General features: G+C 41.4%; 1 protein-coding gene across 7 annotated transcripts in view; it reads left to right on the top strand.

Annotated features, from left to right (window-relative positions):
- The window catches only part of tenm3 (teneurin transmembrane protein 3), a 223,563-nt gene extending 210,559 nt beyond the window's left edge, over positions 1-13,004 (top strand). For all 7 annotated transcript variants that reach the window (XM_076091074.1, XM_076091076.1, XM_076091077.1 and 4 more), the window contains 13 exons: positions 993-1,162; positions 2,764-2,890; positions 3,760-3,957; positions 4,588-4,647; positions 5,268-5,612; positions 6,690-6,934; positions 7,017-7,198; positions 8,165-8,367; positions 8,882-8,992; positions 9,140-9,282; positions 9,395-9,519; positions 10,517-10,647; positions 12,249-13,004. In XM_076091074.1, coding sequence (XP_075947189.1) covers positions 993-1,162; positions 2,764-2,890; positions 3,760-3,957; positions 4,588-4,647; positions 5,268-5,612; positions 6,690-6,934; positions 7,017-7,198; positions 8,165-8,367; positions 8,882-8,992; positions 9,140-9,282; positions 9,395-9,519; positions 10,517-10,647; positions 12,249-13,004 — 2,796 coding nt within the window. The remainder of the gene's footprint in view (positions 1-992; positions 1,163-2,763; positions 2,891-3,759; positions 3,958-4,587; positions 4,648-5,267; positions 5,613-6,689; positions 6,935-7,016; positions 7,199-8,164; positions 8,368-8,881; positions 8,993-9,139; positions 9,283-9,394; positions 9,520-10,516; positions 10,648-12,248) is intronic.
- The last annotated feature ends 3,108 nt before the right edge of the window (positions 13,005-16,112 follow it).

Below are 16,112 nucleotides of genomic sequence, written 5' to 3' on the forward strand. Positions count from 1 at the left end.
CTTTTTACAGCCGACGTCATGATTACCTCACGGTGTTAAACTGGGGGCAAAACAAAGGAAAGACTAGAGGCAAACACAAAGTGTAGGGCTAAAGTTACACATCAAAGTGTCATGTTGTTGTGTTGTTGGGTGGCAGAATCATTTGGGACGATAAACTGTGATCCTAGGCTCCTCCCAGCGGAGTAGTCTGCCAGCAGTCGGCTAATATGGTCCCTTTGGTTTATGTTAACTTTCTCAAGTAATGCTCGTGGTCCCGGAGAATGAGTGACTGTACATATTGAGAAACATATTGTATATTCTTCAACCATTATACATTTTTTTAAAAGCCAACAAACTTGCTAGCCAGCTAATTATTATAATGTAATATTAATATATTATTATATCTTTTGGGCCATGATATAAAAGAACAGAGAAACAGATTTGTTTGTCCATGCAGATAGTGATGAAATTTGCTGGTTGATTCCTTTAGTGTTTGGTCACGTCTTAACCTTTGCTCCAGCACTAATTTCCACCTGTATATGATATCTAAATCAAATGAGTAAATCTTTATGAACTCAGCATGTTCATGCTGCCCAAAGGCTCTTTCCATTTTGCACTCTCCATGAGCTTTCATCTAGCAACACACAGAAACATCTCCTCACTTAATAACAGGCAGATTGCCATGGTTTACACATTACATTCATGCTCCCAGGAAGATAAACACTACTGCCACCTTCAGGCCAATCTATTTTAATCCCTCTTCTGCTATTGCTCTAAGAATAAAACAGCGTTGTTTGATCTATACACTTTTGTATTGTGGGGTGAAATCAACATTATTGGCGCCTTTAAATAGTTGTATGCTTTTAGTCATGGTCAGACCATGAAGGGAGCATAGCAGGGGCTCAGCATTGCTGCATGTAATATGATCAGTTTCAGATACTAAGCATTTCATGTTTCAGCTGATCAGAGATCTCTATGATTCAGTGGTTATTTGTTTGCGTCCACCCCTTCAGGTGAACGGTAGGAACCTGCTGTCTGTGGACTACGATCGTTCGCTCCGAACAGAGAAAATTTATGATGACCACAGGAAGTTCCTGCTGAAAATCATCTATGACACCCAAGGCCATCCGACACTCTGGGTTCCCAGCAGCAAGCTACTGTCTGTTAACTTGACCTACTCCAGGTAAGTGCTTCTATATTAGGGTATTTAATAGTTTCTTTACTCAAATACAGAAAGCTGAGATGTAAAGGGTGAAGACGAGATAAGCCAGTGCCACTGGGCTCAGAAGAAAAGTCCAAAAGAGCTCAGTTAAAAAGGGATAGCTTCACTATTCACTGGATCTATGACTTTAGACATCTAACAGCACTTGTTTGTACACATTACATATACTTGGAGACACTATAACCTGACTTAGTTAAGGGGAGAAAGGTTTTTTCCAGCACCACATTCACAACAAAGAAAGCAAAAGAAAGTTGAAAAAGTCTGTTGAGGTGTTGTGGTTAACATGGAACAAACCTACATCCTGCTGAGAAACAGGCTTTGTGCTGGTTTGTGCTGGCACATCAGTGATGTGAACACCGTCACTTATTTCCCCATTTTCACAGATGCACTCTTTATTAAGTACACCTGTATAGTCGAAGTCAGGGGTATTCAATTCAAATTCAACAAGGTCCAGTTAAAGAGAATTTCCTCATACAAAGGTCCGGAACATCACAATAATGTCTAAATTGCGCTATAATTTAGTTTCATACAGTATATATTGAAGTAGCCAACAGTTAAAAGTCAAAAACTGACTGTTAAGTCAAATAAAGTTAAATTAAATAATATCTCAACAATATTTTCAAATTGAACTGGATGACTTGTAAATATTACATAATATAATGAATAAATAAATGTTCTCTCGTTTCAAGTCAAATAAGGGATGCATTTAAGAATAAAATACAACAGAAAGCTTTTGAAAAATGTGCATCTTAAAATAATAGCTCTGCCATTAATTCTACTGTTACAAAGCTGACACATTTTCAGTTTTTGTTGACACTGTTATAATGGTGATAATTCTACTTGATGTTTATTTTTGAGGTCATAGTGTGTGTGTCTATGTGTGCATGTTCAATTGTATCGAAAGGTGTTTCTAACAGTTTGTCCACCCTGAGGGGGCAAAATATAAGAAACATGGACTTACAAAGTTTCTTCGGTATGAAAAAGGCATCTGCCTATATGGTGATAGTGACACCTTGTGTTCACAATAGAAATTGCATTTTATAATATCAATATAAATGAAGGTGTGATAATCCTAGGTGGTCGAGTCGGTGCCCCATGTATCAAGGCTGAGCTCTTTACCGCAGCAACCAGAGTTCAAATCTGACCCTTAGCTGCATGTCATCCCCTCTGTCTTCCCTTTTCAGTCTAACTGATCTATCTATCCAATGAAGGCCAAAAAGATCATCTTAAAAAAAGTTTTGTTTATGATTCGGGATTATATGGAACATGGGACTTTAAAACAGTCTCTAAGACTGCATTAACATTTTAAAAGGAACTGCGGCATTAATACACTGACATAAGTAAATTAGTAAATTCATCATTTTAGGGACACTTTCAATTTAACCTGGAAACACATGGCTTGGATATGACACATTCTGGTATGAACTAGATTGTTAGCTTCTACAAAGTCTTATATACACATATGTGTGTGTGTGTGTGTGTGTGTGTGTGTGTGTGTGTGTGTGTGTGTGTGTGTGTGTGCGCGTGTGTGTGTGTGTGTGTGTGTGTGTCTGTCTGTCCAGTACGGGGCAGGTGACAGGCCTCCAGAGGGGTCCAACCACAGAGAGGTGGGAGTACGACAGTCAGGGAAGAATCATTTCCCGAGTCTTTGCTGACGGAAAGACGTGGAGCTACACCTACTTGGACAAGGTACATGGTGACACACATGAACATTAAATCGTATATTGTCCTGATTGAAAATTGGTGGGGGGGGGCGTAGGAGTGGTGGAGTGCAATGTGGCAGCAGTCTTGCCAAGAGTGAATCAACAGATTAGTACCTCATTTTCCACCTCATTTTATTAATGCTTGAATTATGATTGGATGTTTTCATTCAGCTGGTAGCAGCTGGTGAAGAGCTCTGCCCAACCTAATGCAATGCTCCATTTCAGATGACCAAAGAGAGTGAATGGATCCAGATTGTATAGAACACAAATGCCATAAATTCCTCAGCTAAGTTTCTACTGTTAGCTGTTGCAGTGGTGATGTGGAGGACTGCAAATAAAGCACGACTTAAAATGCAAGCCGAACTGTCTCACTCTCATGCAGGTGGGATTTTGCATAAGGTCCAGTGGGACACAACCCCACCAGATGGCACAGCAATGTTAAGATATTCATCTAATACAAGCTGATTGAAAGATGCACCTGATTCCCTTATTTGTTTAGAATATGGATTGATGTATATGTGCTCAGTGTCATTACATGTAGCTTAAGGTTCATGACAGAAACCCCACTTTTATTTTGTGTGTGAGGAGCTTCATGTTTAATACAAACTTCTGTGGTTAGATATAGATGTTTGCCTCTCACCATAGTGCTTCCCTGGTTTGTTGGAGGCTCCTGTTTTCTGTGAGTGCCGGTGCTTTATTTCTTCTGTCCTTGCCCTGCTAGGCATCCGATACTGTTAGAGATTTGGAGCCATGCTCGCTGCCACTTTCCAGTAAATGTAAAGTGTCTCATTGTGCTTGTTCTATTGTGTCTTTTACTGCTCTGATAGTATGTTTGTTCTGCCCTCTCTCTAACAGTCCATGGTCTTGCTGCTGCACAGCCAGCACCAGTACATCTTTGACTATGACTCTGGGGACCGACTGTCAGCGGTCACCATGCCAAGCGTGGCTCGACACACCATGCAGACTATCAGATCCATAGGATACTACAGAAACATCTACAACCCCCCAGAGAGCAACGCCTCCGTCACTGTGGACTACTCTGAAGATGGACAGGTCTGTGTGTGTGTGTGTGTGTGTGTGTGTGTGTGTGTGTGTGTGTGTGGCTGTGTGTGGCTGTGTGTGTAATGTCTTAGGATAGTATTTTTTGTTTTCCTTCTTTCTGTTGTCCTTTTTTCTTACACAACAGCTTCCACACCGTTATTTCTTAAGAATTGTTCAAGTCTGATTATTTTCATGATATTAAAGGGAAGTGCCTATCAACCTACAAACTGAAATAAGACAACCCAGTCAGTATTTTGTGGGCTGCCTAGATTAGAAAACATGTGATTCAACAAGCCATTCAGATTTGACTCCCCTTCCTCTGTCACATGCAGGCTCATTAGAATACATACCATCCACAGCTTGACAACTACCTTTACAAAGGTGCATTATATTTTTCTTGCAAGCCAATCTGAACAGAGTGGGCTTTTTGGGAGGGGGGCTTAAAGAGAAAGGCGCTAAAACAGAGCATTCCAGAAAGAGGGTGAATACAGATATATTCAGAAGGACAGTATGAGAAAAAAAATGTGTTCTTTGAACATTAAAGCATGTAAACATGTTCCGAAACCCACAATACAAGCATGAACCTGAAATGAGCATGATATGTCCCCTTTAAAACTGATGTTCTTTTTCCTCTGTCTCTAGCTCCTCCGAGTCGCCCATCTAGGCACTGACCGCCGCATACTCTACAAATATCGTAGACAGGTCGGGGACTTTCTGTTTTTACATATATATATGTTCAAATACATATAGTTTATATACTAATAAATATACTAATAAATACAAAATTTTATATTTGTGTACGATAGCAATATTCTTTGCAATGAAATTTTTTTTTTTGTTTTATAATTTAAATAAAAATGTAATATTTATTGCAAAATCTGGACTATTACAATAATGTATAATTTGTCCTTCAGTTGTTGATCATTATTATCTGTTAAGTCAACCCACATATGAATAGTTACACGTTGTGAAGACATTTGAATAGGATTTCTTCAGAATAAGATCTGGAACAGTATAATCTATATAGAATAAATGGAAAGAAGATCTATTTTTGCATCGCGTACTTGACAGTCATGGCAGGGAGAGATCATCAGTACAGCCTGAACCATGAAGAAACAGAGTCAGGTGGACCCCAGGGTGGTGCAGCAGCTGCAGCAGAGAATGAACAGGGACTTTGACAGCTGACTAGACCACTCAAGTCAGTTGATGGCAGTCATTAAATGTAACTGATGTTGTTGCTGATCCTGGATGAATAGGATCTGATATTCTACAAAGTCCATTATGGTAAACACATACTGCTCTTTTTTTATTCGTCTCACCAGAACAAGCTGGCAGAGATCCTCTATGACTCAACGCGGGTCAGTTTTACATATGATGAGACCGCTGGTGTGCTTAAGACCGTCAACCTGCAGAGCGAAGGCTTCATCTGCTCCATCCGGTACCGTCAGATCGGCCCGCTGGTCGATCGGCAAATATTCCGCTTCAGCGAGGACGGAATGGTGAACGCGCGCTTTGACTACACCTACGACAACAGCTTCAGAGTCACCAGCATGCAGGCTGTGATCAATGAGACACCACTGCCAATCGATCTCTATCAATTTGATGATATATCTGGAAAGGTGGAGCAGTTTGGGAAGTTCGGAGTCATCTATTATGATATCAATCAGGTAAGAAGGGATTGGATGCATTCATTTAAATTGTCCTTAAATGATGGATAAGTAAGAAAAAGTACCTCATAAATCTTGATACGGTGGATAAGTCATTGCCGTTAGAGGTGATACTTTAATATTAATCTGGCATTTAAAGGCACAGAACATCATTACATCCTCAATTTGGACATTTAAGTCAGAACCTTGGCGTCACCCACAGCTTTCCACCTCCTGATCGGTGTGCAGGTCAAACATAGTGACATCCCAGCTAAAGCCTCAATTGTTTGACTTTACTTTTTCATCCTCCCCCATCCTTTCAGGGAGGACTGGGGTTGGAGATACGGCTAGAACAACATATAACAATTTTCTACGTAACTGATGATATGACAGATAGTATGGGGTATTTGACATCATTATTATTAAGAACAATAGTCAGTAAATATACCCATTTTTTTAGAAGGTTTACTCTGCAAACAAAATATGTTAAAGACCTTAATAAATCAAATGTGAACAAGGTAGAAAAAAAGAAATGGGGACTTCCATGTTATCCTTAAAATACAAGTAGAAAATGAAATAGAATAGATCCTGGTTAGGGTAAAATAAGCACATTTCTTATGTAACTTGAAACTTATGTTTCTTATGCAGTGCGTCGCCACCTAACAAAAATATGGTAAACTAAGTCAACGTCAACTTTAGGTTTCACTCAATGTGCTGAGTAAAAGTCCTGTTTGTTTGAAGTATCCAATAAGTCACCTGACTTCCTCCTTTGCTCCCATCATAATAACTATACGACACTAGAGGTCAACATCGTCTTCTTGTACTCATATTGGTTGATTCAGTAGATGGTAGCAGCCTTCCCACTAACCCGTGTTAGAAGGGGCCTGCTACACCTATGAGGCTCATAATGGCTGAACCATTCAGTCGGCTAAGGAGTGAATCTGAGATGCTTGATAAAAAGGCCTAGAGATATATACTTCAATTCCTCAAATACATCTGGTTGTCAATGTGTTTGTGTCCCTGGATGGCTCTTGATTAGTGTCGATTCCCATGTCTTGTCTGGTCATGTCATGTATAGTTTCTCCCCCCCTGTCTTAGATCATCTCCACAGCAGTGATGACCTACACCAAACACTTCGACCAGCACGGCCGCATCAAGGAGATCCAGTATGAGATCTTCAGGTCTCTGATGTACTGGATCACCATTCAGTACGACAACATGGGCCGAGTCACCAAGCGTGAGATCAAGATTGGACCGTTCGCCAACACAACCAAATATGGTTACGAGTATGACGTTGACGGACAGCTACAGACGGTCTCCCTCAATGAGAAGATGATGTGGAGGTAGGATCAGAATATTAAACAGAGAACAGCCCCATCATTTGATGATGCCAGATGTTAATAGTATAATGTTCTGGCCTTCCAGGTATAATTATGACCTGAATGGGAATCTGCATTTGCTGAACCCGGGCAACAGTGGTCGGTTGACCCCTCTACGCTACGACCTGAGGGACAGAATCACTCGTCTGGGAGACATTCAGTACAGGCTGGATGAAGACGGTTTCCTGAGACAGAGAGGAGCTGAGATATTTGAATACAACTCCAAAGGTGAGAGTTATTAAGGTAACACAAAAGCCCGGTCACTCCAGAAAGTGACACAGAGAAGTTTATATGTGCATCCTAATGAAAAGCTGTGCTAGAAGCTTGATGACGTAGTGACTAGTAGTAGGGCTTGTTGGTGAATATGTACCAGCTGGGAACTTGCTACCAACAGCCAGTTACAATCATGGTCACAATAGCTCTCCGAGGTAGCTAGCTTTATGACTGCCAGTTATTTAGCGTGGTAGCTTGGTTGCTGAGGGTTAAATAAAAGCCACACGGCTCCTCCTTTTTTTCCTCTCTGGCTCCATTTTCATCCAAGGTCAGCACTGTCCAGACAGCGTTATTATGAATCCCTCTGCTCTTCTTCGCAAGACCCGCCCTGCGTAGCTTGTTGAGGCACAGACGATTGGTTAATGTTAGGCATTGACCTTGAGTAGTTTGGGTCAGGATAGCCCATTGGTCTGGGCATAGGACACAGCATTTGTTTAGGTCGTCTGTGCCTCAACAAGCTACGCAGGGCGGGTCTTGCAAAGAAGAGCATTCACAATAACGCTGTCTCGACAGTGCTGATCTTGGATGAAAATGGAGAGAGCCTGGACGCCTGGCCAATCCTAGCGCTCAAATGCTGCAAAGGGTGGCTTTTGCCCGTAAGGTACATGCAAGGTACTTGTAACCTGATTTGTCCTGCCAAGAAGAGCAGTGGGATTCATAAAGACGCACCAAGACAGCTTGGTCAACAGCACAAAGTCATGTGTCAAAGCTTACTTGGCCTGTGATCGAGGTGATTCCAATTAAATGAATTAGCTTTGCCACAATGTTTGTTCTTTTAAATACTGGTGTGGCAGAGCCTCAACCCTAGTTTTTTTGTTAAAATGTTAGCATTTTAGATAAAAGTAACAATCTCACTGAAATCAATACTTCTAATGTTGTCTCGTCATTCTTCACATCCTTTTTTCTTCGTCTGTGATTCAGGTCTTCTAGTTCGTGTCTACAGTAAAGCGGCCAGTTGGACCATCCAGTACCGCTATGACGGTTTGGGTCGGCGTGTGGCTTCTAGAAACAGTCTGGGCCAACACCTGCAATTCTTCTACGCTGACCTGAACTACCCCACCAGGATCACTCACGTCTACAACCACTCCAGCTCCGAGATCACATCCTTTTACTACGATCTGCAGGTAGCTGCACTGGAGAAGTCATTATTACTGGAATACTGTATTTGGTCAAATTTGACAAGGAAAGTACGGACAATTTATTTTTCCAAACTCAGAAGTTCTCCAGTGTTTCTAGCTAGAGACGGACAAATTGAGCATGTGGAGGAGTCTTGCTTTCTCTGAACAGACCTCCCACTCACTGCTATTTATGAGTCACTTTTGGTTTTCACTCTCAACTTTTAATTTATGATAGTCCGTGTGGCGCAGGTTTCCCTCCAGTGACCATAGGGAAAACACAGTGAATGTGCAGCTTCTCAATTAGAGAGGGGGTGATGGTTCTCTCTGTAGCAGTGGTTAAGGAACCCGTAACAGTGTTTTATTGTTATGAATACAGTTATCCACACCCACAATAATTCATAATAATGGTGAGGCCATTATTTATAGTCCTCCTGTTGCCACGTGGAGTTCTAATACAACAGCAAGTCCATTTACCATTATATTCATAATGTATTTAATTGTTATGTTTATTGTTGCACAGGGCCATGTGTTTGCTATGGAGATCAGCAGTGGAGAGGAGTTTTATATTGCATGTGATAACACCGGGACCCCTCTGGCTGTCTTCAGCAGCAACGGACTGTTGCTTAAACAGGTATGTGTGCATGTGAATGTGTGTGTGTGGATCTGTTACTGAAATGGTTTTGTGTCTCCATATCAGATCATAAATCTGTGTGTGTGTGTGTGTGTGTGTGTGTGTGTGTGTGTGTGTGTGTGTGTGTGTGTGTGTGTGTGTGTGCAGGTGCAGTACACAGCGTACGGGGAGGTTTACTTTGATTCCAACCCAGACTTTGTGCTGGTGATTGGTTTCCATGGAGGCCTGTATGATCCTCTGACACGACTGCTGCACTTTGGAGACAGAGACTACGACATCCCAGCTGGAAGGTATTCACTCATTTTACAGTCCAGGCGTGAGAGGTTATTCTCTACAACAGGATGCTATTGTTCTGTCATTGTCACATTTGACAATTTGTGTGTGTGTGTGTTTTTTACAAAGGTGGACCACTCCTGACATCAGCACATGGACACGTGTTGGTAAAGACCCCCAGCCCTTCAACCTCTACATGTTTCGAGGCAACAACCCTATCAGCAAGATTCATCAGGTCAAAGAATATGTCACAGGTAACAAGGAGACATTTAAAGAAAATAAGCACGAAAGGGATTGTACTTTTTGGGTCAAAAGATGTTCCGTGAGAAAAAAGTGGAGCAGGAGTTTTCAATGGTTTCAAACCAAGTGCTATAAAAGAACAGCTGTCCTAAAAAGTTCTATTATGGGTATCCTTCTATTCACTACGATTAATACTTTTACTTTCTATAAATATAGTAAATGTAGGAACTAAAAACATGTTTAAGCCGGATAACCAAACATATTTCTATTTTCCAAGCTGTTTTTAAAAACACAAGCTGATTGTTTCATTTGTTTGTAGAAGAAATTGTGACAACATGCTAGCATTACTTCATTACTGCAGTGGATGCAGTTTGACAACAAATAGGGTTTTTTATGTTGTATTCCATCAGCCTGAATAGTGAAGTGAGGGGTTTTTACTAATTCTTGGAAATGCAGGCTATAACACACACGATACATTTACTATCAAAGCTATGTTTAGTGAAAGTGAACAGCACGGTGAAATAAGTCTGATGCAACAGGTGACAAAAAGTTCCATCTGCCAGGAGGAAAGTAGACTTAACACAGAGATATAAAGTGAGTTTTTGTATCATAGGTAAAGGGTGCCTTGGTATCAGACACCAAGGAGTGTGACAAAGGGGAGCTATTTGACAGCCTGAACGGCCCGCAAACCCTGAGTGATGTTACTGTGCTATTTGCTGACAACATGAACACAAGAAAAGAGAAAATCCAGACAGAGGGCAGCGTCTCTGCATTTCCAGACACCGCCACACATTTCTAAAGGGTCATAGTGATGATTGAGAGGGATTATATTTGATCAATCGATACATTGTTTATTAGGAAAATCCTGCATATTTTAAAAGGGTTTATTAAGTTATTATAAGTAAGCATAAGAAATATACGCCTCTATTGAGTGCAAATCATCAAATCAACATGCTCATCAACTTCTTTTATTTTTCTCTTTTCCACATCCAATGCTCTGTTTCTCTGTAGATGTCAATATCTGGTTGGTCACATTTGGCTTCCATCTCCACAACGCCATCCCAGGATTCCCCATTCCCAAGTTTGACCTGACGCAGCCGTCACTGGAGATGAAGAAGAGCCAGCTGTGGGACGACCTGCCTGTATGTATACCGAGTACTCTTAGATAGAAAGGCTGGATGAATTGCAGACGGCTTAAGAGCAGCAATGGCCTGTTGTATTAGCAGCACTCATCATGACTGATGGGCAGGTCAACATGGAGCACAAAATGCTGCTGCACTGCTCAAACCTTCAAGCGTTTTTGTGCTTCGGGCCACAACCAGTGATGTGATCATAACTGTATTATTATGATTTTAGTACTATTATTTGAATATATTTTAACTTTATTTCACCTACAATGGTCGTAGCAGCATACATTTTTTAGCTCAATAAATAGAAAAAAGGAAAACTAAATATAACATTAAATTGTTTTATATATCATGAAGGTATACTATACTGTTAGGAAATGACCATTAGGAAAGAAAAGCAAATAATAAAAACCATAAAGAAGAAAAGCAGATGCAATAGAGAAAAAAGTCATGGAACAAATGACATAACTAAATAAATAAAGCAGGTGAAAAGGTGAGGAAATCCAGATCTGAACCTGAGAAAAGACAATAAGGAAACAGAGGGTAAGAGGAGGAAATGGATTGAGAATAATGAGGAGAAGACAATAAAGAGTCATCCAGCAAAACCAATCATTCATTGCTTCTTTTGGCTTAAAGCTGCATTCTCTGGTCCTTCCTCTCTTCGTACAGCCGCTCTGTTACGGTTGCTATTTATACACTTGTTTGGTGGACAGGTTACCAGGAAGTCACACTTCTCTCACAAAGAGAGAGAGAGACTGCTGATATTCAGTGAAATAGAGACGTCAACATGAACACTTCTTAATGAAAACAGACACAAAAATAGATTGTAGACATAATCTTGTTTGTGCTTTAGTGCTGTTCTGCAACTGTGCCTCTCTACTTTATTCTGATTTATTTCACAGCAAGTAAATGCAATAATAAAATAATAAAGACATAAGTGATAGATACAGTGTCCAAAGATACAGCCAGATATCTCATTTTCTCCCCCAGTCCCTGGGAGGGAGAATCAAAATGTAATACACATACAATCACATAACAATAGCATACACCCACAGGTATTATTACAATAATATCATTCATAGCTGTAGCTAGAGTACATAAGAATATCCAGCTCTTTACCACGATGGCATGTAATCACTGTTCTTTTTCAGTGTGTTTAATCTTTGTCCTAACTTCCTACTTTGTTTGTTACCAGTTCACTCAACTTGAATTTGTTATCAGGGCACAAGGAATCCAAAGAGTGTAGGGAACTTGTAGGGTTAGGAGCCCATACAGGTGGTGATATTCTGGAGCTTTCTCAAATCAAACAATGTAATATCACTGATATAAATTTGATGAATAAAAGGATTAGCCCACCTGCCATAAACCTACCATCTAAAGCGTGAAACCAAAAGGGCCCCATAGACAGGACACTCTTGCTTTAAATGCACTCATGTGTAGTCAGAGCTTCAGCTCAAAACCTGCGAAAACGTAGCCACTCTGAATTTAAAATGTAGCGCCTTTAATGTCAAAAAATATTGTCATGCAATGTTGTTTTAAAGCAGTGTGTAATGAACTTCGTATGTGGTAATGCAGCACATGAAGTCAAACGTTGCTCCTCTTCCTCTCGTCCTCAGTCTATCTCAGGTGTCCAGCAGGAGGTGACTCGTCAGTCTCAGGCCTTCCTGTCCTTTGAGCGCATGCCAGAGATCCAGCTCAGCCGGCAGCATTCAGACCACACCAAACCCTGGCTGTGGTTCTCCACAGTCAAGTCTCTGATTGGCAAGGGAGTGATGCTCGCCGTGATCCAAGGCCGCGTGGTAACCAACGCCCTCAACATTGCCAATGAGGATTGCATCAAAGTGGCTGCAGTCTTAAACAATGCCTTTTACCTTGAAGACCTACATTACACAGTGGAGGGACGAGACACGCACTCCTTCATCAAGACCAGCCTGCCAGAGAACGACCTCAGCGCGCTGCGGCTCACCTCAGGCAGAAAATCTCTGGAAAACGGTGTGAACGTCACAGTGTCCCAGTCGACGACGGTGATGAATGGGAGAACGCGGCGTTTCGCTGACGTGGAGCTGCAGTACGGCGCCCTGGCGCTCCACGTGCGATATGGGACAACGCTGGACGAAGAGAAGGCACGGATCCTGGAGCACGCCCGGCAGAGGGCGCTGGCGAGCGCCTGGGCCCGCGAACAGCAGCGGGTGAGAGACGGGGAGGAAGGAGTTCGGCTGTGGACGGAGGGAGAGAAAAGGCAGCTGCTGAGCAGCGGGAAGGTTTTGGGGTACGATGGCTACTATGTGTTGTCCATAGAGCAGTATCCCGAGCTGGCCGACAGCGCTAACAACATGCAGTTCCTACGGCAGAGTGAGATAGGGAGGAGGTAACACGGCATCGATTTCTACCCCGTGTGACTGTCAAAGACTAACAAGTTGAGTTTTAACACAAAGTGGATGTCACAGAATGAACTGTCCTGAGACTCAAAAGTACCCACTGAAGTGACCCCATTTTTGCAAATTAGTTTTATTCTGAGGAGTAGGATTTATAGTGAACGATCACTTCAACGCAAATGACCCGAAACACAAACTACAGTTGTGATAGTTACAAACAATCTTCATGCGCCTGCAACAAGGTTTAGTCTTTGGACCAATGCCTTTTCTCTCTCTCTCTCTTTCTATCCATATTTTCTTTCTTTCACCCTGTCCTCTGCCTTTAAACAGCCTGCACGCATGCCCCTCCCCCTCTCTCTGGTAGACGGGGCTAACCTGAGTGCTATAATCGTGTGCTATCTAGCTGTGAAACAGTGGGGTGTAGAGACTCGTTCAAATCGCTGACAGAGCATTTCCGCAGCCATCACAATGAGATGAGCCCCCAAGCATTTAGACAGTTGTAAACTGTCAGGAGTCGACGTAACAAATGTCTGTGGATCCCTCGCAGATGTTGCAGGTATCATATCTGTGTGGGTCCAGGTGTGACCAGTCACTCTGGGTTATAGGCCCCATGAGCCATCGGATCTATTGTCTTCATGACTGAAGGAACTGGAACTGTTGTGGACTCTTGGTACCTCCGTATCTCTTGGTCAGTTCTAAAGCCAAGAGATACGGGCACAAAAAAGGACTACAATTTGTACGAGTGACAAAAAAAGACTTTATTTTCTGTTTTGATTTTTTGTTTTGTTTTATATATAAACTTGCATTTGCTTCAGACAAAAAGGGGATAAAAAATGAACAAAAACAGTTACATAGTATTACCTATACCACTATTATACTATTATTACACCACCACCACCACCGGAATGGACCATGATCTGAACTAAACAAAACTTTGAGTTGTGTTTCTGTTTCCTTCTTATCTATTATTTGTTTGGTCAGTTCTAAAGCCACTCCTCATCCCCCGTCCTTCTGCAAGGTCTATAAAGTTGTACAGTGTCAGACTGTGAGGAAACGGGGCGACCACGGTGCCATGGCGGTCTCTGATTCTCTGCGGACCGAGTGGGCTCACCGGTCTGGTTAAACACTGGTCCCCTGTCAGCCCAGGAGCCCTTCACTTCTGCAAAATGTGACTCATAATGCATAGACCTTGTGCTTTTATCGGTCAAAGGTAGTAGTATTGCTTGCAATAGAAACATGTTGTCATGGCTTTGGGGGGGAAGGGTTGCTGTGAGTAGTAACTAATCGTTGCTTCTCTCCTCGTTTTTTGCTCGTTTCTCCTTAAAGGGACAGTGCATCGCCATCAGTGACTTTAATGAGTAACAGTAATCAAAAATCGATGTGGATGTTTTCTCATTGATTGTGGGTCTCTGTACTCTCATAGAGGAGTTTTCTTTGTGTGTATGTGTGTGTTTACAAGGTTGGGAAGGCATCTTAAATCATTTTAAAGGAAAGAACAGGAACTTTACAGTGTTAACGTCATATGCTACCAATCTTTTTTCGGAGACGAGTTGACAATGTTTTATGGGTTGATCTTTTTTATTTTGAAGGTTGAGAAATTCCACTTATCCGTACATCAATATTAGTCTCAGAGAAAGTAATTTATGTACAGTGTTTCTACGGTAAAGAATAAAACTCCTTGAAACTATTGTTGTTTTTACTGTGTACATCTGTGTTTCTTTTTCTATCCACTGTCAAAGGCAAACGGGATGAAAAGCTGCTAGCAGCAATGAACGTGGTGTCATAGTACCATGCAGCTTTGTGATATTGTTATTGAGGACAGATATGTAACAGTTATCAAAACACAAATGAAATTGAAAAGGCTTTATTTTCTTCAAAAACAAACTCGGGAGTCTGCCTTTCGTGTCTCATCTGATACAATTTTTCCACCAAACTGAGCGCATAGATGCAGGTTTTTTAAAACATGGGAACTTTTATAATATCTGGTTGAAGCAGAAGTCATTTAAGAAACTGACTTCTCACAAATGGTGAGAAGGTAGCGGTTTTTGAACTCTGCTCTTTCTGTTCCTTTCGCTCTCGTTCTTGCTTGAAATTCGTTACAGCACACTGATTCAGGATGAGACAGTGAGGTAAAACTTTGGTGCTCTAGCAGTGGCCTTTTCTCAGCTACATCACACTGACTAGTCATTTAGGTTATGTCAACAAGGATTTTCATTCACTCAGAGTCTAATTCACATTAGATCATGCAGAACGTTTTTCCCTCTCCCTCTCTTTTATGGTTTCTCTGACTGCATTGAGGACAGCAGTGGCCTGGGGGGAGAGCAGGGGACATGTTACAGGATGGTTGCTGGTTTGAATCCCTGAATGACTAAAACAAAAGTACAGGATCACACATGGTTTATTTCCCAATAAACAGAATTCCAAAGATAATGAACTTCAGCCTGAGGAGATTTTGGACCACAGACAGTCTGATGAACTACAACACCTTTATCAAACAGACATTTCAATCTTCCTCAGGTCTCCAAACCAACAAGTAAACATCTCCTCATATATCAGGAAGCAATAGGTGCATCAGGTCAGTATCAGAATTAGCCAAGTAGGCCCATGTGAAGAAGTTGTGTTGCTTTCAATGTACTTACCCAGAAAGAGACATTCAGCTAAATAAAGCAAGAACACAGCTCAACAAGGTAAACATGAACATTTGACTAAAGATGTAAATATATATGAAAAAAGTGTTTGTATATATTTTTTAAACCAATACACTATGAATTTAGTAAACAGTAGGACAATGATGCAAAATGTGCTTGAATAAATATGGCATCAATGTAACAGCTTGCTTTATAGGCATGAGGGGGGACATGACAGCATTTATATTGAGAGCGATGATATTAACATGTTAAAATGGTGTATTTAAACTATAAAATGTTTTATACACAGCTACCGTGGATGTTTAGTGTTATTGCACAGGGATTGTTACTGACATTACGTGGCTGATGTTCAGGGTTCCTCAGAGTGATGCCTGTGGAAAGGAGCTGTTTTTGTGTCTGGTTGTGTTGTTTTGGTGTGTAGTGCTCTGTAGGACTAGTAGACAGGTTCAAACAGGTC

The sequence above is a fragment of the Anarhichas minor genome, unplaced genomic scaffold (genome assembly GCF_050575085.1).
Source record: "Anarhichas minor isolate MPS153535 unplaced genomic scaffold, ASM5057508v1 ptg000014l, whole genome shotgun sequence".
Taxonomy (NCBI): domain Eukaryota; kingdom Metazoa; phylum Chordata; class Actinopteri; order Perciformes; family Anarhichadidae; genus Anarhichas; species Anarhichas minor.